This window comes from Penicillium manginii (assembly GCF_028828005.1).
Source record: "Penicillium manginii strain IBT 31320 chromosome Unknown utg000004l:1.0-7231830.0:1.0-7236170.0, whole genome shotgun sequence".
NCBI lineage: Eukaryota > Fungi > Ascomycota > Eurotiomycetes > Eurotiales > Aspergillaceae > Penicillium > Penicillium manginii.
Window position 1 is genome coordinate 1,375,832 of NW_026643105.1, and position 22,711 is coordinate 1,398,542.

A 22,711-nucleotide genomic window follows, 5' to 3' on the forward strand; every position below is an offset into this window, starting at 1 on the left:
GAATGCTCCTGGCCCAGCTTGTGGCGAAACATGCTTTCCACCGGGCGCGTCGGCTTCACGCGTCGATCTGTTTACCCCGAGGCAGATCATTGATCTTGCCGGTGAAGGGCCGGCTCATCTGACAATCTCTCATAACTAACCCGCAACTCTCCACTAACTCTCCCACTCGAGCCCTCGCCTTCTCAGCATTTAACCTTCGTGTTGCCCTTCGATGACTAACCCTCTGCCCAACTAGATCGATCACAACTACATGTCCGACCCCACCATGAACAGCCCCGACAGTGTTAACAAACGCAAGCGTGAAGGCTCCGAGGACCTTGGCCACGACTCCCAGCGCCTCAACCGCTCCTCTCACGGAAGCAACGGCAGCATGGGTCCCGATAACCAGCACAACTTCCACAGCTCCCTCAACTACGACCATGGGCTGCCCAACACGGGTTCAGAGGTTCTCAACATTGACCAGCAGATCTTGCAACATGTTGGTCAAGCTCAGAGTGGCATGTCTGATGACAATACCCTCACCGCGAAAGCTGCACTTGCTGCCCATCCTCACAAATATCCGCCACCCCCGGATTCGGCCTTTGACGCCAATAACCTGACTCAGGGGCTCAACTTCCCTGACGACATGGGTCAGGGACCCATGTCCGGTGCTCACAATCACAACTCAACCGCTGCTGCAGTATACGCCGCGCGTGAGGCTCAATCTATGAACTCAAAGCCCACGGTCGGCTCTCCCGAGTGGCACCAGATCCGCAAGAATAACCACAAGGAGGGTATGTCATCCGGATCATCTCGTCCCATATGGCCTAATTGCTTGATATCCTTGCTAATTCATCCTACAGTTGAGCGTCGCCGCCGTGAGGCAATCAATGAGGGCATTACCCAAATCTCTCGTCTAGTCCCCAACTGCGACAAGAATAAGGGTGCGATCCTACAACGGGCCATCGAATATATCTGCCAACTCCAAGAGGAGAAGAAGAACATCGATGAGCGATTTGAGCAACACAGTCTTACCACAAATCATGCGTTGTCTGAAATCAGCGCTTCCAACCAGAAATTGAAGGCTGAAGTCAGTCGACGCAACAACATGGCCCAGAAGTGGTTGCAACGCTGCCGTGATGCTGGCTTGGAGTTTGATGATTATGAGGACGCGAAAGAGCTCGAGACCTTCGACCTGGAGTAAAGAGATTCTTTCGTATCCTCTGTTTGTGCACGTGCTATGACCGTCTCGTTGCGTTTTTCGACGGCCAAGATTTGAACATACCCTCCCTTCGCGTTCTGGTTCTTCTGTTATGGGGATCGAATTTCATTTCTTCCTTCTTTCCCCCTGCTTCCTTTTTTTCCCTTCCTCCTCTATTCTCTTTCTCCTTCTATGGCTTCCGCTATAGCTCTTCCACCTTCATCTTATCCCAGAGTCTTTCTTTACTGCAGCACATACCTCGAGCTGAGTATGCAGATTCACAACAGATACGGGTTCGGGGGGGTATTCTTGGCTTATTATTGTTTCGCGGCGTACTTGTCTTTTCCTTATTTCTTGATACTCCGACATCCCCTCTTCTTCCTACCTTAACTACAAAGGCTGCTTGTATGCTATCTTGACTTACGTTCCCCTTTTTTCACATCGTTAATGGATCGGCCGGCGAAATCTCAGGATTGGATAGGGGTTTTTCTGGAACACGGTGCTGCGGTTATAATTCAAGTTCTAATTCTTACCCAACTGTTCAATTTTTTTCCTGTAGTCCTGTGTCTGCTGCCGTGTGCAGTGCGAATGGTCAATCTCGTCACGGAGTTGGCGGGGTGGCCAGCTCTCCAGGCTCTGGGTATTCTTATGGGTCATTGCTAGGTAGACGTTGGTTCCCAACACAAATTCTAAATTATATTCCCGTTGAGGAGGCTGACTATTCACAAGAAGGTAGCAATGCCTTTACTACTATTTACGTCCCATCGCTCCGTCAAAATCCATCGCGCCTAGGAGGCAAACTGTCTATAAGACTGAATGATAGCCTCCCAACCACCAGGGTGGTTCAGCTCATTCGGATTGGACTTGCCATCGAGAACCATGACATCCGTCTTGCGAGTGCTAATCGAGTACCAAACCAGGTTCTCAGGATCATTAGCCACGCGCATCATGTTGGTCTGGCACGACCCATCACACTGAGTGCCATAATTGCCATTCCACTGGCCGTTAAAGAATGCCCACGCCGCACTGTTATAAAGCAGTATGTCCTTGCCACCATCTACATTGGTAGCCAGAGAAGTACGGCACTTCTGGTCACTCTTGTCACACCAGGAGAAATCAGGGTCACCAATTGAAGACTCTGCCGTCCAGGGTGCAGGCGCAGTTTGCGTCGCACCATTGCCCTGCATGTAGGGACTCTCAGTCTGCAAAAGACCGGCATATACATTCTGCGCGGCGTGGAAATTATAATTATACAGCCAATTATGCTCGGATCCAGTGCCAGTCAGCCAAGTGCCCTTGGTAGCTTCAACAAGGACACCACGACCAGTGGAGATAATCGTCTTGGAAGATCCGCCGTCAAGATTGTGGTCCGCAGTCCAGCCCCAGAAGTTCTCGATGTAAGCCGATGAAGATGAGGTGAGGTGGACCATCATATATGCCGCCATACACTGAGATGTATCCTGGTTGTCGCAGTTATCCTTGATGCTCGTCTCGGCTGTCCCGCCCACTGTTACCATTGTGTTCCACAGCGCCACGTCGCCGGGGTTCTTGCCCGCTGCGTTGATTTCGAGGATCGTAGCGCCGGGGAGGATCTCGCCGACGCTGAATCGCATGTCCTGGATCTCAATCACGCCCTCGTCATTCGCTTCACCTAGTTGAACGACTGCCTTAGGATTCGAAGAGTCCTTGAATGCATCACCTGCGCCAGAGATAACTGCCCATGCCTCGCCCATGATTCGCGAGCCGACTGGGATCTTTAGGGTATCTTTCACGGTATAGACGCCGTAAGGGAAGTATGTGATTTTGCAGTTTGCGGCATTGTCTGCCAGGATGGCATTGAGAGAATCGACATCATCGGTTGATCCGTCGCCCTTCACTGTGTGTCCATTGACTGACTTGACGTTGACGACCTGGTCTGCGGCATACTCGGCATAGGTGGGCTGCGCACGAGTAAAATATTTGCCATTAGAGAGAAGCACATCTGGGCGACTGGTTGTGAATTTAGTGCCTGTCTCATATTGACCGGGAGTCAGGTTTCCCCAAACCCATGTATCGACCGAGGCAGCGGCAGCAAGCTTCACATTGTTATTACTGTCGACAGCAATCGCATTATTGGTATCGTGAGCGAGATTTTGAATGAGAAGCTGACTGTTTCTGGAACCGCCGTCGTTGGAGGAGTCGTGGAATTTCACCACAGTGCCCGAGTTGGTGGATTTGGAATCCAGAAGAACGAGACTTCCGAGACCGTTGCCGCTCATATCGACTCCAAGTCCGACGGTGTCAAAGGTAGCGCCCTGCAGAAGAGCCGTGTGGCCACCGGATGCCAAGAACGCGGTGGTGCAGTACTTGAAATAGATGTTCTTGAAGTTGACTTGTTGGTTGGAGTTCTTGATTCCGACTACTCCGCCGGTAATCTGGACATCTGTCACGGCGATGGTTGAACCGCCGGTGATCGCGATACCGGTATGTCCATTCGAGTTGGAGGGCATGTTGATCTTGACATTCGTCAAGCCTGAGCCCTGAGCAACACCCCACTGCAACGCAGTGATAGTCGTATCTTTATTGACGGCCGTGGTATCGATAACCACGTTGCGCATAAGAGTCATAAAGCTAGTCTCCGGCTGGCCGTTCTGCTTATCGAAGCCATTGATGAGAGTATCGCCATTGAAATTGGACGAAGCCTTGAGGATTGGCGGGTTCAATGGATCGCCAGTAATCACGGTGCCTACGCGGAGGTTCAACGTGCTGCCCAGCTGATATATTCCTCCGGGAAGAAAGACTTCAGCAGGATACCTGGTGACGCCCTGGCTTTCACGGCTGCCGTTAGAGCCATCGTCGTTGATGGCATTCTGGATGCTGCTAGTCTGGTCACCCGACCCATCGGCGGATGCAGAATAGTCCTTCACATTGCGCCAAACTGGGTAGTTGGCGTTAGAGACCTCAGGAGCGTAGCCGCGAGAAACGCCCTTGTGGTCTTGGTCAAGCAGCCAGTACGAACTGGGAGAAGAAGCTGTGGGTCCAGTGCAGGTATCCCGCTTTTGGATGGAACTATAGCCATGAGGTTAGGACTCGGTATGCTGATTACCACGGGCAATGGTGGTGTATGAGATAAGAAATTTTGAAAGTGAAATTGGAAGGATGAAACACTAAACTCACTCATTTGAAGACGATGGAATAGCTATCGCCGAGGCTGTGGTCAATATGCCTGCCACGGCGCTCCAGGAGAGAAGACCACGCATGGTCGTGAAGGAATGACGGGGCGAGACAACCACGACTATGTTCACAAAAGAAATTATAGAAGAGTAGTATAAATTGAAAGAGAAAAAAAAAGAAAAAGGAAAGTATTCAGCGGGCGTAAAGATGAAACGAAATTGTTGAACGACAAATTGTAAGAGAAGTGATCTTCCTAGGCTTCCTTATATAACTACGAGTACTAGTACTACTACTAGTAATACTACTAAACCATGCAACTCAGCTTATTCTACTCGGTGCAGTCAGGGTTCTCGCATTCGATTACCAACTCAGTTAGCTGCACTGTGGGCTAAATTTCCCGAGCTGAAGAAGATCGACTGAATCGTGGGGCTGAAGAACAACAACGACTGGTGAGCGTTTCACGATTCCATGGCCGTAGCCTGATTAGGAAATTGGTTATTTTCTCTTTGCATTAATGTTTGCACAAGGCTAATCTCACGCGTGCAGTGTACAAAAAGCTCAGCCCGAGGAGTGGGCCTTACATTGGGCCAATTCAGCCGGGATTGGCTGGTCAGAAGCGTAGCCCACCAAACAGAGCAAATGCCCCTGAGTCTTGAATGGTAAATCCTTAAATTGCGACCAACCCCTGAATCAGACTCAAACATACTAAATACTATGTGTCCTAGATCGATCTTTATGTAGTATTCGAATCCAAAGCCAGCTCCTCGAGCAGGTAAACTGGTGTACTTATTTTCGCCCCATTTCTCTATTCTGGAAAGTCTGGAATCCCGTCCTCGGTGCTAATCTGAATGGAGATATTCATTAAATTATCTATTACAAAGTATGCCAATATATCATAAGCATCGGACCGAAACCATTGGCCGAGTTGATGTCTAGTGCAACTTTTTGCGAGTTCAAGTTGTATCAAAGGGCCGGAACGGCAGCTTCCTTGTTCTCGCCACCAGCCTTTTTCACACTCTTCCATTCTAGGAAGAGACTTGCCACAAAGGCAACAATCATCAGCGCTAGGGCGACGCGGTATGCGTCTCTCAGACCACTCATATAAGCCTCAATCACACCATCTATCTGATCAAGCTTTCCAAGTTCGCCGAGGACCTTGCGCATCTCGGTAGCACCAGCTCCGACAATAGCCATGGGGTTCACACCAGTCGTATACTTGGTGATTCCATCAATGAGTCCATTTTGGAAAACTGATTGGGCAACAGCGATGAACAAAGCACCGCCCAGAGTTTGGAAGAACATGACTGCAGCTGTGCCGACGGGGATGTCTTCCGGCGAAAGGACAGTCTGGACAGCAGTCATCGGGACCTGGAATCCTGCACCCACGCCTGCACCTGCGACAATCTGGTAGCCGATCCACTTTCCGCTGGGCATATCGACATCGAACATGGTGATGAGACCCGTGCCGATGGCAGCAATCGCAGTACTGCCGATCAAAAAGGGTGTATAGTATCCGACCGCAGTAATCAAGCCTCCAAAGGTAACCGAAGAAACAACGGTAGCCAGCATGAGAGGTAGGAGCTGAATACCCGATTTCATGGCGGAGGATCCCTTAACACTCTGGAAGTAGATGGGGACATAATACACCAACAAGAAGAAAGCACCGCCGAAGAACAGGGCAAACAAACAGGACGCCAGAACGGTACGCTTCTTCAGAATGTGAGGTGGCAGAGTAGCCTTTTCACCCAGGTATATCTGCGAGGCGACAAAGAGAATTACCATGAGGCCAAACCCAACAAACAGTCCAATGATTTTGGAGTTGTTCCACGCGTACTTGTTTCCTCCCCATTGGAGGGCAAGCAGCAGGCAAACGATCGCAGGAATGAGTAGACTCGCGCCAATCAGATCCAATTGCTTGATGCGTTCCCAGACAGATGTACCGGAAAGATCGCTCTTCTTCGGCACTTTGAGGATGAAAACGATGACGGCGATTGAGAGACCGCCGATAGGCAGATTGATATAGAAGCACCAACGCCAGCTGATACCGTCCGTGAATGCACCGCCGAGTAGTGGACCGGCGATGGATGCGATTCCCCAAACCATTCCAAATGCACCGAAAACCAATGGTCGTTTAGGCAGCGGGACTGTGAAGGATATGATCACCAAGGCGCCGGAAAAGATACCGGCAACGCCAATGCCTGCAATGGCTCGTCCGACAATCAGGACTGTGCTGGATGGTGCAACGGCACAGATGAGAGACCCAATTTCGAAGATCAGAACGGCTACTAAGAATCCCCATTTGACCTGTGCGTTTGATGATTAGATCTCACTTCTGGATTGGTAGATGTTAGGTTGACCCACACTGAAAATCTTATAGATTCTGCCGTATGAGGGCTGAAGTGCTGTGGACGTGAGGAAGTATGCACTGCCATACCAGGCAATATCCGAGATACTCTTGAATTGATCAGTGATTTTGGGGATGGCGACACCGATGATGGTCTGATCGAGTGCCACTAGGAAGATAGCGAGGTAAAGTGCGAGGATAACGATGATGACTTTTGAAAAGGGAGGATATTCAGGCTCTGTTGTTTCTTGAACATCCTTAACGACCTTTTCTGGTGAACTTTCGATATCCACGTTTGTAAGACTGCTGGCTTTGCTAGCTTCCGTCATTGTCACTTGCTATTATGGCACGAGACAATAAGCAGATTCTTTTTGGCGGTATCAAGCCCGTTGGTAAGGAGGATGAAGCGATTGACAAACTCTCAATCTAGCTGCCAGCTTCCCATGGTTTTATAAATCATCCATCGTGACATCGGAGATCGGTCCCCGATCATACCGAAACGCAAAAACCGATGACAAAATTTCTAGCCACATGCGACGTGATACGGCCTGACACCTCTGGAACCCTGGATAGTGTTGGCGTAGCGCCGCAAATACGAGGCGGAAGTACACGATGGACCAATCAATGGCTCGGGTTGGTTCGGGATACCCTCAGATCTTCATTTCAGCACCGTAAGAGTCTAGCGACCATAGCGAATAGTGGTCGGAGCCGTGAGTCACTCAGCCAACGGACGAACTTCCCGGACGAAAAATTTCCTTGTTTCTCTGCAGCTTCGATGTATTCCATGAGGCGTACCCCGGGCTGACGCTTGTATGCCTTAATCGAGTTAGAGCCGGAGAGGGTATTCGACCGTCCCCATCCTCAAAATCCGACCGAGATCCGGATTTAACCTTAACATCCTTATCTCCACTCCATTTAAAGGGGATTCGAGGAAAAACTGCCAGTGAGACTTCACCTCGGGGTGTTCTTGGCTAAAAAGAGCCTTGGGTGGTAAGAATTATTGCATGACCTTCTACCAACTCACAGACCTGCTGTAAGACCGCCATTACATAGGTGCCAAGACGATTTCGTGATCGCCTTAGGCCCTTGCGGCTTTGGAAGCAATTTCGGGTGAAACCGTTGAATCTCCCGATGTCCGATATGCAATGCATGCCAGTAAGATACTTCAGCCACATGCAATACGAAAGAGCCACATGGCAAAGAAAAAAGTGATAGGCAAGATAAAAGACCCGTCACCTCATCTCGTCTCGTATCTTTACACGACTTGGGCCTGGTGTTGAATACTAGTATGTCACCACGTGGAACAACAATTTAGTTACAGATAGCCAGGTCACACTTCCATGCTTCAACTTTTGTTCCATGTGAGTTGGCTTTGATTGGTCGAAAATATCCTACTCCGGCGTGATTCAGCAGAGGCTTTTTGAAGAAAGTTACAAATATAAGATTCATGGATAGCACTGACGCAATTTGCCTCAAGTCAAGGAGCACTTCAAAGGGTTCAAAGTATATTCATTATTTATCTAGAAAACTTGGAAGTAGTGCATAAACTTCAATTAATGGTCTATATAATCTGGAATTTTTTCAAGTCATTGGCCGCAAGAGCACTTACGATAGTAGAAAATGACGTGACCGACCGGGTTGAAATAGAATGAAAGTCTTTCGAGCTTCCGAGATCCTAGCGTTTGAGCGCAATTGATTACCGTAAATGGATCTCGTATACTAGTATACCGACGGCCAGCAATCCGGGGTATCCGGGGTATGCTGTCGTATGCTGCCTAAACTACTGCCTGAACCTTATAACGCCTTATATTGCAGATGCCTTTGCACACTGGCAGGTGGCATGCTTACACCTAGGCATATGTTGGAGACAAGATCTCGCTTCGCCGGCTCTGTATGGACCTATTGGATAAAAATAGTAAATGACAATTCTCCCTAAAGAAAGTTTTGGGCAGCTTCAAAGGCAATAATCCCCTACCTAGGTAATTTTTTTCGAAAAGTGGATTATCAAAATACTAAGTACATCAGTTTCTATTTGTCGGGATTGCTCTTGATCAACCTTCATAACCAAAATTTTCAAAGTGGGCAGGCAACACAGCCTTCCAAGGCTCTACCTCCATAATCGACACCATTCGGAATTATCCCTAGTAGTATGACATGTGTCATGTTGAATATAATAGATAGTAGCAACACTGTTGAAGTACAAATCAAACAAGTAATTGCTTCCCCAAACCTGGTTCTCTACCGACCGCTATGCAGCATAACTGGAGTTGCACCTATTCTTGCCATTTAGCAGGTGTAGCCTCGTGCGCAGGAATCAGCTGCTACGCTAAATTCGCAATCGGCGCTGTACGACCACCGAACAACTCGATTTGAGGTCAAAAGAAGCGAGTGCTCATCGAAGTTTTACCAGGATTGCCCAGGTACCTATCTAGGTAGTACTACTATCTACGATTTCGAGATTATGAATGCTCGTCCGCGCCTATCTGAGTAGCAAGTATATCAAAATGGTAAAAAGAATATATTTATATTGTCCAATTACAGTTTAATGATATAAGTAAAACGGGGATCATCGAAACTAGCATCATAGCAATAAATCCTCTCGTTCTCAAAGGTTAGAACCCGCAGTAATCTCCGAACCGGACGTGCAGCCGACATTCTTAACGACAACAGTGGTTCCGGACTCGCCCGTGACACGGACAGTGACGCTGTCAGTGCCGAAGCCAGAGCTGTGCTCGAAATAGTTGTAGTCTGTCCGAGTGGTGCTGGTCCAGCTGCTTCCGCCATCGGTGCTAACCTCGAACTTGGTGACAGGCTCGTTGGCGTTGACGACCTGCATCGAGAACCAGTACTCCGATGTACCCTCCTTGTTCTTGAGCTTCAGAGGGCCCTCGAGATCGCAGGAGACGGCAGAATAGGTGATGTCAATGACACCGGCGGAGATGTCGGAGAGCTCGGCGAAAGCGTCCTGGAAGAGATCGAAGTGCCCGGATGCGCATTCGGGGCATTTATCCACGACCTATTTTGAGTTTGTTAGCGGTTTTCAGGTTTGTATGTGGGGTTTTGCTTTTGTTTCAAGGAACTTACCATGGCCTTGATGGTCTTTCCGTTGGGCCCAGTGACGGCAACACAGGATCCGCACTTGGATGCATCGTCCCATACAGCGCCGGAGAAAGCAGTTCCAAAGAGGTTGCTGGGGAGGGTGTATCCCGAGAACGAACAAGTTCCACCCGCGACGTTTCCACCATAGAAGGTGGCCTCGCCGGAGGATCCACTCGAAGACGAAGATGAAGATAAAGCCTTGGTTGAAACCTGGGCTGACTGAGCAGCAGCTGCTTGAGAGGTGGTAGTCTCCTCGGCCACGGAAGAGGTAGTCGCAACCACAGCATTGACAACAGGAGCCTGGGAAGACGATGTGGTAACAACCACAGCAGCCTGGCTAGTCTCGGGAACTGCAACCTCAGTGGTTTCGGGAACTGAAGCCTGAGTAGTCACAGGAACCGCAGCCTCAGTGGTCGGGGCCACGGAAGAGGGGAGAGCAGCCACATAGCCGACAGGCGTGGAAGTCTCAATCTGAACTGGAGTTTGAGTCTCGGTGACAGGAGCGGGTGTCGAAGAAGTGCTTGTAGGCTCCTCGACGACCGCCGTGGATGTGGCTGCGCTTGGGGTCGCAGTAATAGGGACAGTCATGGTGATAACAGTCGGCGAGTATCCCTTAGGGCAAACTCCAGAGTTTCCCCGAAGGATCAAGGGACTTGCAGAGACAGTAGCCGCGCCGCCGAGGAGGGCAAAGCCCAAAGAGGCGATGTTTTGATACTTCATTTTGCGTGGTTGTCTTCTCGGAAGGCTTGATAAAGAATGATAATTCCCTCACGAATGCGGGATGAATGAATGGAGGGGTGAAAATGTGTAGAGATTGAACACAATAGCACACAGTATAGAAGGAATGGACGTCTGGATATCGAATCCCAAACTGAAAGAAAGAACTGTCGCAGACAGGTAGTGAAAAAGAGGGTGAGGGACAAGAAGGGAAAGGAAGACGAGGACCTGAGAACATAAATCAAATGAAATCAGGCTATCATCCGAGGCGCTGACGGTGGACACATCCTATTCCGCAGCCACAGGGTTTAGAGAAATGAGATCGAGACATCTGAAACCAACGTGGAGCTCGAATGTCAGAGGCTAAACTCGGGACAGTCCGAAAAAGGATGTGCGCCGTGCCCGAGTGGGCTTAGCGGGGGCAGCTTAATTAATTGAAAGGGAGAATCATTAAACATAATGGCACTACTGAAGACTAGACCGTTGGAGGCTGCAATCCTTCTATGAGACGTAAGATTGTCATATTCCAATGGGGCCAAAAACTTGAACCTGCCCGGGACCCTCGGACCAGTGCTAAAAGATTTGACAAACACCTAGTTGCCAATGTATATACCAATAGTACATGGTGAACACAAAAAGAGATTTTCAATTGTCTACCGCGCATCCCACATGACTTCATTGAGTCGTAAGAGCGCATCCGCGCTGGCCTTTTTGGACGACATGAAGTCTTCTCGGTTGTCGGCACCTCGTGGACCCCGCAGGACTTCGGAGAAACAGAGATCCACTAGCACTCGCAGTTCATCATAAGTAAAGGGTTCGCCGTTACCTGCTGCCAAGGCGCCGTCGCCCTCGGCAGCGAACGCATCCTTCTCGTCCTTGGAGTAGTCTAGTGCCTTCTCGGCACCCTCTAGGAACCAGTCCAGGAACTTGGCGCTCCGAGGCAGGGCCACAATTTCGTGGAGAGAAGCCTCGCCAGGGTGCGAAGGATCAATGGTCGGGTCAATGATGATGTTCTTTAGGTTTTGCTGCAAGACAAGCACATCTAATTGCAGGCGAAGGGCACCATTCTCATTCATCGCTCCTATGTATTTCGTGCAGGACACAAATACGCGGTCGATGAACCGTGCAAGGCCGGAGGTGATAAACCAGTGCTCGGCGGATCCCAGGTAGGTAGATATGTTGGTGTCGAAGGCGATCAGGTCACTGTTGAGTCCTAAGATTGTCGGGGAGGCAGCGGTCGGCTGATTCAGAATAATGTGCCACCAGCTGTCGGTGGTGCTTGGAGAAGGTGTGGCGGGCTCAGAATTTCGAACTGTAGGAGGATTCGGTCCCGACATAGTCTTGGTGAGCATGTGGATGATGCCGCAGCGGATATCAACGTGTAATGTAAAAAGAGCAGTGGATCCGAGACCATGAAGCGATTGCAAAGTCTTGTCAAATGCCGTAGCAGTCTCGTTGTTAAGTGGCAGATATACGGGACTGTTGATGCTATCACGCTTAGGCTTCATTGCTCCAAAGAGTGTCCATCTACGGGACGGTCGGCCATTGGTGGATAATGTAGTCGTGGTGTGCTCAGTTGAAGGATCTACAATTAGTCTGATCTTCGCGAGGTGGCTTCCTAGCCATTGCTATAGACACGAGTTTAGTAATTATCAGGTAGGTAGTTGGTACGGAAGTACTTACCATGCTGTTGTATAGTAGCGAAATGGCCACAACAGTTTTAGGATCGGATATAATATCGTATGGCTCCAAGGGGACTTGATCTGTCCGTTTGAGGAGGAGATCAATTTCCTATTTCTATTAGCGTCTTCTGTCGACAAAGAGCAATGCGATAAGAACTTACAGTATCAATGAGTGTCTGCTTCTTCTCGCCTGGCTCTTTCCATAGCTCCTCAACTATATCATGGATATCACCGGCCTCGGCAAATGAGGCAGCAGCTTTAAGCCGGACGCCACCTCCGTGCATACGAGCGGAGACCTTTGTCACCATTGCTATGAGAGAATTAGTGACTGTCCAATCATTCGATTCTTACTCCACATCGGCAAAGAGACGCACCTTTGTACCATCCGAAACACTTATCATAATAAGTGACGATCTGATCAATCAACAATTGTGTGAATGCTTGGTCATGTGGGATACTCGATAGCATCTTGCTGAATTCTCGCACAATAGACATGAACTTAACGGTTCCCTAATAGAAAAAAATCGTGAGACGAAGAAACAATGTATGAAGAGAGATGAGAATCCTTACCCTAAAGATAGGTCGCGGCGAAACCTTGGTCCACTGTGGATCTTCGGTAAATGCATCGGCGGCAATGAAGCTGAGCGTGCATAGGTCGGTGACAGTTTCATCCAGTTGGGGAAGGAAGACATTGACCATAAAGTCATCAAGGAAGGATGTCAAAGTGCTCATGGAGATATCAGATGCAACAGGGACAATGTCCTTGAGACGTTGGATGAAGGAGAGCGAAGGTGGAAGAAGCAGTCGCATGTTGAAAACGCTTGGCTCGAGCAAGATCTTATGACCAGTTCCAGAGTTGCCTTGTCGGGACGCAGAAACATCGTTTGCAGCTGTTTTTTGCCTGGTTTTTGAAACAAGACCCGGGACCGAAGACTTCAGGATTTCATCCAGCTCGTCTTGCTCGGCCTTCATTTCAGTCTCTTCGTCCATATCGGATAACTTGAACATTTTCTTGTTCTTGTCGCGGTTTCCTGCGTAGAGGTTGCGCCGAGCATCGGCCTCTTCGCCGCGGGAGCCAAAGGAACCATCTCCATCAGTTGCAAGATAATCGTGCAATAAAGATCGAATCTGTTGAAGGGCAAATATTAGTACAGTATTCCAACTACGCAATTAAGTTTACTTACCTCGCTCTGCAAGAGTTTCCACAATTCCTTGAAGCCACCGCCAAGCGTATCACCCTTCTTGAGACCCTCTCGTCCAACAATCGCTTCTATAACGTCATGAACAACTCGGTGGCCCTCTGCAATCGACTCGAATTTGGCATAGAGAGCCCATAAAAATTCAGACAACACATGCCCACGCTTCTCAATGGTTTCCGTAGGCAGGTTGGATTTGGCCTGGTTGTCATGAGAAGAAAAGGTGCGGTTCGGGGCGGGATAACGATTGTCAACTTCGGCATTGGTTTTGTCGACCACTGCGAACAATTCCACGGGGAGGCGCTGCTCAATTCGGTCGACGGCAGTATCGAGATGACCCATTTTGTTGAGTGCTTCGATGAGCAGTTGAATGTATGAGAAGGTGTCTGCCTCGGGATTTCGTGACGAATCTTCTATCATGGCCGTAGTTGGGTCGAATTTGGCCAAAAATGTGTAAATCGGTCGTTCCCAGGAGCGATTACCCGACAGGCTAGAGGAATTGTCTCCTTCGCCCACGGGGGCCTTCCATCTATCCGAACAGTAGGGCGACTTGAGATAGAGGTGATCATGCAGCTCTTCAATCAAAATTTCTGTGAGAGAGGTTTCCTGGTTACTAAAATAAGCCCGAACGTCAGACAGAGCGCCAATGTCTTCAAGCTCGGAGCGGCGCAATAAGCGTGATCCTGTATGCAGTACTTCAACGGCTGCAAGGAATCGCTTGTCAGAGATACGAGATTCAAGCTTCTCTGGGAGCGATTGGATCTCTTCTATTTGGGCAAATAGCTGCAGGATATCGTCATAGTTCTGGGAGGATGTCGCCAGCCCTTTTAGCTCCGGTTTGGTTGACAACAACCCGCTCTTTGCCTCATCAAGAGAGTGTCTCAGGTTGCGCACTCGTCCCTGGGAGCTGGAAATATTAGACTGGATCATGTGGTATGTACCAATGGAACTGTTGAATCCCTGATGGTGCTCTGAGGCAGGTCTCGTCAGTACTAGTAAATCGAATGGGCGGAGAGAAATCCCAACCGTTCACAATTGACTTGAGAGTCCTCTGAATCTCATTGTACATGTTCAGAAAATCTGGCTCGCGTTCGGCTTTTCCCAGAGTACTTGTGTCCATCAGGCTGAGCGCGACATGGACGGGGATACATTCGGCGCCCGTCATAAAATCCCAGTCTCGTTGGATCGACTGTAGGACGTCTTTATAAATTCGATTTGTTAGTGAAGGTTTCAGCAGTTGGAGTTGGAAAAGTGCCCACAAACCTTCAACCGATTGAATCGGTCCCGAATTATTTGGTATAAGACTAGCTGCGTGAGGGTTCATGTCCCGGCTGCGACTCTCCGCATATTGTGCGGCATTTTGCAAGCGATCCTGTCGGGGGCGATCCTCTCTTGAACGCTGTTCTCTTGGGCGATCCTCTCTCGGGCGTTGCTCTCTCGGGCGTTCTTCTCGTGGGCGCTCCTCTCGTGGACGATCCTCTCTTGGACGCTCTTCCCTTGGACGCTCCTCTCTAGACGGGACACCCTCTCTTGAGCTCTGATATCTCCTCTCCGACTCCCCACCTCGTGTCCTCGATCGCGAGGACGCAGAGTGCGACGAGCCCGGTGGCCTCTCCCGTTCTGAGCGATCACGCCGACGCTCCGGCGACGGGGCAGGAGACAACGACGGTTGCTGAGAAGCCTCTGGATAAAATCCACCGTAGCCTCCAGGGCGAGATCTACCAGATGCCGATGAATTGGCACCGCTTCGACCGGCGTATCCGTTCACTCCGAGGTTATTGTTATTGTTATTGGGACCACCATATCCGCCTTCGCTCTGCTGGTCATATCGGCCCGAGTCGGCGTAGCCATACCCGTTTCCGTAACCGTTGCGACCGCTCATTCCCAATGGCTTCTGGCCACTCACGCCAGGTGTCTAGGTCGGTTTCGTATAGTGTTCGTAGGCAGCGACAAGGGGCGCGGGGGAGGCGCAATGTGGGGGACGTTGGGATTCAAGTGCTGTGGCCTTCGCGCGACGGTTGTTGAGGAAGGGAAGCGACCATTCTTGGTCGGAGGGTTCGGGAGGAGGGTATTGTGTTTGTGGAGGGGGAGGAATCGCTGTTCAAGTTGGAGACATTGGCATTGGGGCACGGGGAAGTTGGTCTTTGGTGTTGGCGGCTCCACATGAGCTTCCCGCATTCCAACGTGACCCTCAATAATTGGGAACACTTGCTACATCCATGGATTCATCCTTTCATTCTACAAACTATTCCCACTTGGGAAATATTGTATGGCCTCGGGCTACGAGTTCTTTTATAGAAATAAGGCTTGAACTTTTATGTAACCCGTAGAAGATTGTATTGTAGATGACGAGTAAGTTACATCCACGAGCCTCAAGACAACCCCAGGCTATACTAGTATTTATAGGCTATTGCAGACCAACTTACTTGGAAATGGGCTTGGTCTCGCGCTCAAGCCACTTCCGGCTCAACTCGTCGTTTTTGAAGAAGTGGTGGGTCTTATCCCACACTTCAGCATGGTAGTCGTTCACCCACTTAAGTTCCGAGTCGCTCAGCAGAGAAGGCTCAATCAGGTTGCGACCAATGGGGGTCATGGTGACGTGCTCAAAGCCTAGCCATTGCTTATCGCCAAATTTGTGGGGGGTAGTCACTTCACGACACATAACGATATCTGTCAAATGATGATTAGAATGGCGGCCTGGCATGTATGTAGTCACAGGCAGAACTTACTCTCAATGCGAATACCGAACTTGCCGTCCTCGTAGTAGCCGGGTTCTATCATCATTGATCAGTCATGTAAGTCTAGACTTCAGGGCGGAAGTAACAAACCATCAGAGATGACATTTCCAGCTGCAATCGGAACCTCGGTGTACTGCACACGAGTTCCGATGCCCATGGGGCCTTCGTGCACGTTCTAAAGACAAGTTTAGCACATAATCAAAGAAAAACAAGAAAAGATATCACACAATCTACTTACCAGGTAGGAGCCAACGCCATGTCCAGTGCCGTGGAGGAAATCCAGACCTTCCTTCCAGAGGTGCTGGCGAGCCAGGACATCGATAGCAAAGCCACTAGTTCCCTTGGGGAACACAGCAGTGTCAATGCCAATCATTCCCTTCAGGACCAAGGTAAAAGCACGCTTCTCGAAGTCGTTGGGCTGACCAAAGTGGAAAGTCCGAGTGGTATCAGTAGTTCCATCAAAGTACTGGCAGCCGGAGTCGCAGAGGTAAATGGCGGTCGGATCAATGGTCGCACAGCTCCCCTTCTCGGGTTTGTAGTGGATCACAGCGCCATTGGGACCGGTAGACGAGATGGTATCGAAGGAAAGACCAGCAAAGAGATCGTGCTTGGAGCGGATCTGCTCCAGCTTATCGGCGCCATCAACCTCGTCCATGACGGTCTTCTTGTTGACGAGCTCATTCTCAAGCCAAGCAAAGTATTCGGTCAGGGCAGCGCCATCGCGGATGTGACAGGCGCGCATGCCCTCCAATTCGGTCTCGTTCTTGACGGCCTTGGCATCTGAAACCGGGCTACGAGCTTCCTCGACCTGATCCTCGCCGCCAAGGTTTAGGCTGAGAGCCCAGGAAGCCTTGTTGGACAGAAGGAATTTGGCGGCAGTTTCATCCGCTGATTGGCTTCTGGCCAAGCTGAGAGCCTTAGCATCGGCAAAGATGGAATCATATGGCTTGATGACAACGTCTTGGCCGATCTGGGCCTTGACCTCGGGTGTAAGCTTCGCATCATCCACATAGAGCTCTGCGGTGGTCGGGGTGATAACCGCGTAGGAGAAGAACACCGGGTTGTAAGGAATACTAATTTTTGTTAGTCGCAGTTGGACACATCGTCATGTCAATCGGGTAATCTCACTCATTTCCTCGCAGGTTGAATAGCCAGGCAATCTCGTCCAGCACGGCTATTGCATAATGTTAGATGGCTGCGATAGTTTAGTGAAAATGGACGGCTTACAAATGATGAATCCAGCCTTCTTCTTAGTCTCCAATTCCTTGCGCAGCTCGGCGATCTTGTCTTGGAATGGACGGCCGGCGTACTTAATTGGGTGGGCGCGAACTTGCTCGCTAGGACGCGCTGGGCGGTTCTTGCCCCAGACCAGATCAACCAGGTTTTGTTGGATACCCACCAGTGAAGAACCGCTCTTCTCGAGGGTCTCGGCGAGCTTGCGTGCGCCAGCTGTAGAAAGGTACAAGTGTTAGCCGTGATAATCATTTAGGCCGTCAGGAAAACAAAACTTACAAGCCGTGATCAAGGACGGGTCAACACCAACGGCCTTGCCTCCCTGGGATTGTTCCGTAGTCCTATACCGCACTCAGTCTCGATCCAATTCCATATTTGGCAAAATATTATCCATACCACTCTTGCCATGTGGGCACACCCTCGATACCACGCTTGAGAAGCTGCCAATTACCATCGAGTTGCTTGGCGGCTTGGTTGAAATAACGGCCATCGGTGGACAGAGCAGCCTTGCTCAGAGAAATAATGGCGGTACCGGCGGAGCCAGAGAACCCGGAGATGAATTCTGAAATTGAAATAGACTGTGAGTGGTTGCAAGGGGGTGCGTTCGAGAAAGGTGGTGGCAGCTAACCTCGGCGGCCGTCGCAAGGCGCGATATACTCGGACTGATGGCTATCCTCGGAGGGAACAACTGAAGATAGGATTAGCAACAGCTCGGGGAATTGGGAAAGGTTGAGGGGAAAGTAGAAGGCCTGCTGACATACTGTAAACATCAACCTTGTTATCTCGCATCAGCTGGCGCAGCTGCGAGAGGCGCTCTGTGGTGTCCACGGTCGCCATCTCGATGGTGAGCCGGGGGCGGGATGCGGAGAAGAACCTCTTAGGTTGAAGGGGCCTCAATGATCGCAGTGATGTCCAGGGAAGGCGAATAGGGTGGGAGAAGAGCATGGGCGAGATGCCTTAGAGGACTCTGCGGGCAAAGCTGAATCACCGAACAGATGAGCTGCCAGTTGGGAGGTGGCAGATAAGTGATAAGAGGCAGTGGCTTCAATTCCGCCGGGTCGTGTGCCCAGTGTACCAGCACTAGTAAAGTGGCCGGCTAGTCTCGCTGTTGCTCACAGACCCTAAGTGCCGGTCCCCCACCGGCCCGTCTTGTTTGCATGTTTGCACTAGCTATGTTTGGTGGGCATATACTATGTACGTGGTATACATATTGAAATACTAGTACCTAGGTATCTCCGAGTCCTCCACTTGCAGGGCTGCTTAAATTATTTTAAGCTGTTTTTGAGGAACCTTGAGGTTTGAAGCACACTGGCACTGGCGAGTTTAGTATAAATCTTGACTCAATATTCTACTAGTAGTATATATTACCTAGATACGCATAAAAGTCATGGGTGCCATTACTAGTACAATCACCAGGTGAGCTGAACACTGGGACCAGCTTCCAAGGCTCATAAACTTTGGCTACTTAATTATGCTCAGAACTAAGACCATATTAAAATTCTTCTAAGATATCCACCTCGGCATGGATGAACTTGAAATGCCATTATTCGTGCACATACATGCCATGTTTATTTCCACCACACCGCCCAAAAGCCCCGCGTTTGACCGACCTCCTTACCGCCTTTAATCTAGCCAACCACTGCTGATACCATGGTGAATCACCGGCAGTAAGTACTACTATCACCACGTGACGCTTTGTATACGCCCTTTTTCCTCCTTCGCACTTCCATCCACCCCTCCGATGAGAGAGCTTGGTGAGCAAATCATGGCCACGCAACTTGCAGGCATGGGACACAATTCTGGAGGCCCAGTTGCCGAGTCACACACGGTATGACTGTCACCAAAGACCATACATTTGGAAGTCACGTCTTCTAACACTTTCTAGCTGGTCAGTCAACTCTATCACCCGGGCAATCAACGCGATCCGGCCCGAATCAATGAGATACAGGCACGGTTGCAGCAACTCCAGAAAGGCGAAAATGCCTGGGAAATTGCAGACTCCCTTCTACGGGAGCCATCAGCCCTCCATCGGTTCATGGGTGCACTTACATTCACGGTCAAAATCAACGTATCAAGGTGGGTGGTATAGTTTGTTTATCCCGGCAACAAAGGTTGACTATTTGAAAACTTGTTGCTAATAATTGGAATTCAGTGGTGATATTGAAGAGTCCATGACTGTGGAGATTTTAGCACAGCTCGTCAACCATTTCGTCGCTATTGTCAACGAGGGCGAACAAGCGATGGTAATAAGGAAACTTGCATCCAGCTTAACAACCATCTTCCGGCACCCAAAGTCACCATGGAAACGAGCTATCTGGCAGCTGGCTGCCAGCCTTGCTCATGGTGGATACGTCTCTGAACAGGAATCCCAGACGGTGGATTTCCTAAATGGGGTTTTACCTGCACTAAGCACAAAGCAAGCGCTGGCGTTGTCCTTTTTCTCGGTGGCGCTGGCTGAAGATGGATTGCGGCTAGAAGTTGAGCCCCAGGATGCCAAGCCGATTCTAGAGAGGTGCCAAGCGAATATCGAGGATGGTTTTCTGTTGGTTCGATACATCATGCAGCAGATTTCAATTTCCGAGGCTGCACTCAAGGAAGAGTCCGTGGAAGTCACACTAGGCAATGAGGCTATGAGTTCTTGGAAAGTGAGTTGGCCAAAACTCCCATTTAACTTGATTATGTGGATCGCTGACGTGATTTTCATCTGAAAGGCTTGGCTAGGTGTTTACGCAAGCCGTTATACATCGAGCGGAGAAAGCCTTCAGGGCATCGCTGTTCAATGTGGACAGGATATTATCAAGATGCTCCGATTTCCCACGCTTAGTGAAAGTGCCGCAGCCGTATTGACACAGGCTTTTGATAATCGTCGTTGGGCCTTTGACGAAAATTCCATATGGGTTTTATCGGAAATCCTATCGGATTCCATTATAACGATGCGCATCGTTGATTTTACAAATGGCGATGAACTTGAAGAAAATGAGAGCATGGCATACGTCGAACTCTTGGTGGCATATCTCTCGTATCTTCATTTGGATCTGTTCACCGATCCGATGAAGCCCCAAAACGTCAGAATTTTGTCCATTGTCCATGACATTTTCAAAACGCCGGGAATAGCCCCTCTCGATGACCCGGCAACGCCTCGTGTCTTAGAGTACTGGAGTGAAATTGCTGAATGTGTTCCTGATGAGCTGAATTCCGATGATCCCCGGTATCAGTTGGTCAAAGGCCAACTAGCCGAGGTGGTTCTACGATTGTTCAACAAAGTTCTTTATCCAACAGCCGAGGACATGGAAGACTGGGGCGATGATCAAAGGTGGGAATTCAACACTTTCCGATATGAAGCCTGTGACTATCTTTTATCAGCCTATCCGATCTTGGGGGTGGAGTTGGTGAGCGTATTCCAAAAGAGCGCAACATCCCATCTCGAAAATCATGATTGGCGAGGGTTCGAGGCCGCTATGTTTTGCATTGCACAACTCTCTGAGGCGGTTGATGAAAACGGCCATGCAGATCAGTGTCTGGATGCGATTTTCGGTAGCAATGCCTTTGCTCAACTTTGCACAGGCAGTGAGGCACAGATTCCTCTCAAAGCACGTCAAACTCTGGTGGACACATTTGGGAAATACGAATCTTATTTCGAGCGTCACAACTCTCTGCTTGCGGGTGTTTTGAACATTCTTTTCGAGTCACTCAGCTTCGAGCCCTGCGCACAGGCGGCTTCACGATCCATCCTGACCCTATCGAAGTCATGTGCTCGTGTTTTGACTCCGGAGCTCCCTATTTTCCTAGATCAATTTGACCAGTTCCGCAACAAACCAACGGCAACCGTATCAACTATGCCAAAGGTCTTGGAGGGTATTGCGACGATCATTCAAAAGCTACCAACCGACCAGGAAAAGGTTGTAACGCTTGAGAGGATTCTTGATTTTTTCGTTCAGGAGGCGAAGAAGGCACGAGAAGAAGCCAGGACTTCATATGATGTGGCTCGGTCTCACGGCCATCTTGTGCTGGGCTGTATCGCCAGCATCGGAAGGGGGCTTCGCGCTGACTCGGAAGAGGTTATCAATCTCGATGACGCAGAAGAACAGAATCCATATCCACCATCTTTCTGGAATGCCGGCCCGGGCTCTCGAGCACAGCGACTTATCATGGAAGCGATGCGTATCCTCATTGTGGACTTCCCAGTGGACAGCGGCATCATAGATTCTGCGTGTGATATCCTTAAGGCTGGATATACAGAGTCATCCGGTCTTTTTGTCTTCCCTCCGTCACTGACGGTAGACTTCATCAAGAGCTTCCCGCTGGGAATATCCGGAACAGATGTCATTATGGCCACCGCCTCTTCCTTCCTTGCCTCTCACGCCTCCCATGCAACTTCTATTCGCAATGAAGCAGTGGCCTTGATAGTTCACGTCGCTGAACTATTCTCGTCGATGCTTGAGAAACCCGATGTATATGACCCGGAAACCGCCAATGCTGGAATAGACTTCCTCGCACGCCTTCTACCGAAATACTACCACATACTATTCTCACTAACCGAACCGCTTCCGTCTTCAACAGGAAATCCTTCGTCACAGCATCCGCCTGTGTTTGCTGTTCTCCTCAACTTTACACTCCATGCACTGAGCAGACCAGAGCCGCTAACAATCCGCTCGGGCTCTAGTTTCTGGATTACAATGATAGAGCTGCGTGGCGGTAATGCGGAAGAAACAGCAGCACTGGACCAGGTCCTAGATCAATTCATCCCACCATTGTGCCAAACCCTGGTCAAACAATTCGCCGGCCGTTGTTCAAGGTCGGATCTTCCATCCCTCAGCGACGCGCTCCGACGGACCATTTTCAACAAAATGAGACAGTCGCGCCCAAGCCTTGCAGCTGCACTTGAAACGCTCAATGTCCAGATGGCAGACGCAAATGGGAACCAAGTGCCGGTCTTCTCTCCACAGGACAAATCTCGGTTCCTAGAAACTCTCATGGTTGCCAGAGGCGCGAGGTCACAAACTCTGGAGCTTGTCAGAAACTTCTGGCTCAAGTGCCGCAACATGAGTTTCGATTATACACAATAGATGATTTCGTAATCTATCAAGATGCGACGACGATGAGGATAGGGAGTTTTAGGTGATTGAACATTTTCTTAGATATCCATTCGCGGGAGCAGACTGGCACTGCAACGAAGACCGGAATTTGGTAGGCCGTATTGACCCTGCTCTACCGCTATCGATAAATGGCACCATTGAAAGATCTATTAAGATGTAAAATGTCTTGTGAAATACTCTATTTGGTTAGATTTGCCTATTGGTCAGGCCCCGATATGCGAGTAGCTGTCGGCAGAGGAATTACAATCGGGATTAGACTGATCCAAACCATCT

General features: G+C 49.7%; 7 protein-coding genes across 7 annotated transcripts; 2 read left to right on the forward strand and 5 right to left on the reverse strand.

Moving 5' to 3' along the window:
* Positions 1–250: 250 nt before the first annotated feature.
* Positions 251–1,183, forward strand: N7533_004221 (basic helix-loop-helix domain-containing protein; the record flags this gene model as incomplete). Its single annotated transcript, XM_057100871.1, has 2 exons — positions 251–773; positions 843–1,183. 2 exons carry the CDS (start codon positions 251–253, stop codon positions 1,181–1,183), a joined length of 864 nt encoding a protein of 287 aa, XP_056960501.1.
* A 785-nt stretch (positions 1,184–1,968) lies between these two features.
* On the reverse strand, positions 1,969–4,419 carry N7533_004222 (glycoside hydrolase family 55 protein; the record flags this gene model as incomplete). The annotated part of the gene is made up of 2 exons (XM_057100872.1): positions 1,969–4,228; positions 4,337–4,419. The coding sequence occupies 2 exons, from the start codon at positions 4,417–4,419 to the stop codon at positions 1,969–1,971; spliced, it is 2,343 nt and encodes a 780-aa protein (XP_056960502.1).
* An 877-nt stretch (positions 4,420–5,296) lies between these two features.
* N7533_004223 (MDR family MFS transporter) lies at positions 5,297–7,006 on the reverse strand (the record flags this gene model as incomplete). Its single annotated transcript, XM_057100873.1, has 2 exons — positions 5,297–6,637; positions 6,695–7,006. 2 exons carry the CDS (start codon positions 7,004–7,006, stop codon positions 5,297–5,299), a joined length of 1,653 nt encoding a protein of 550 aa, XP_056960503.1.
* Positions 7,007–9,282: 2,276 nt separating this feature from the next.
* Positions 9,283–10,496, reverse strand: N7533_004224 (putative extracellular cellulase CelA/allergen Asp F7-like; the record flags this gene model as incomplete). Its single annotated transcript, XM_057100874.1, has 2 exons — positions 9,283–9,693; positions 9,762–10,496. The coding sequence occupies 2 exons, from the start codon at positions 10,494–10,496 to the stop codon at positions 9,283–9,285; spliced, it is 1,146 nt and encodes a 381-aa protein (XP_056960504.1).
* A 650-nt stretch (positions 10,497–11,146) lies between these two features.
* N7533_004225 (exocyst subunit SEC8) lies at positions 11,147–15,253 on the reverse strand (the record flags this gene model as incomplete). The annotated part of the gene is made up of 7 exons (XM_057100875.1): positions 11,147–12,121; positions 12,177–12,284; positions 12,337–12,485; positions 12,550–12,685; positions 12,746–13,303; positions 13,360–14,342; positions 14,398–15,253. The coding sequence occupies 7 exons, from the start codon at positions 15,251–15,253 to the stop codon at positions 11,147–11,149; spliced, it is 3,765 nt and encodes a 1,254-aa protein (XP_056960505.1).
* Positions 15,254–15,793: 540 nt separating this feature from the next.
* On the reverse strand, positions 15,794–18,287 carry ampp (aminopeptidase P; the record flags this gene model as incomplete). Its single annotated transcript, XM_057100876.1, has 10 exons — positions 15,794–16,041; positions 16,101–16,145; positions 16,200–16,284; positions 16,348–17,182; positions 17,238–17,283; positions 17,337–17,558; positions 17,622–17,683; positions 17,739–17,904; positions 17,971–18,030; positions 18,104–18,287. The coding sequence occupies 10 exons, from the start codon at positions 18,285–18,287 to the stop codon at positions 15,794–15,796; spliced, it is 1,953 nt and encodes a 650-aa protein (XP_056960506.1).
* Positions 18,288–19,107: 820 nt separating this feature from the next.
* N7533_004227 (putative importin 13) lies at positions 19,108–22,408 on the forward strand (the record flags this gene model as incomplete). The annotated part of the gene is made up of 4 exons (XM_057100877.1): positions 19,108–19,170; positions 19,228–19,418; positions 19,495–19,987; positions 20,054–22,408. The coding sequence occupies 4 exons, from the start codon at positions 19,108–19,110 to the stop codon at positions 22,406–22,408; spliced, it is 3,102 nt and encodes a 1,033-aa protein (XP_056960507.1).
* Between the last annotated feature and the right edge of the window lie 303 nt (positions 22,409–22,711).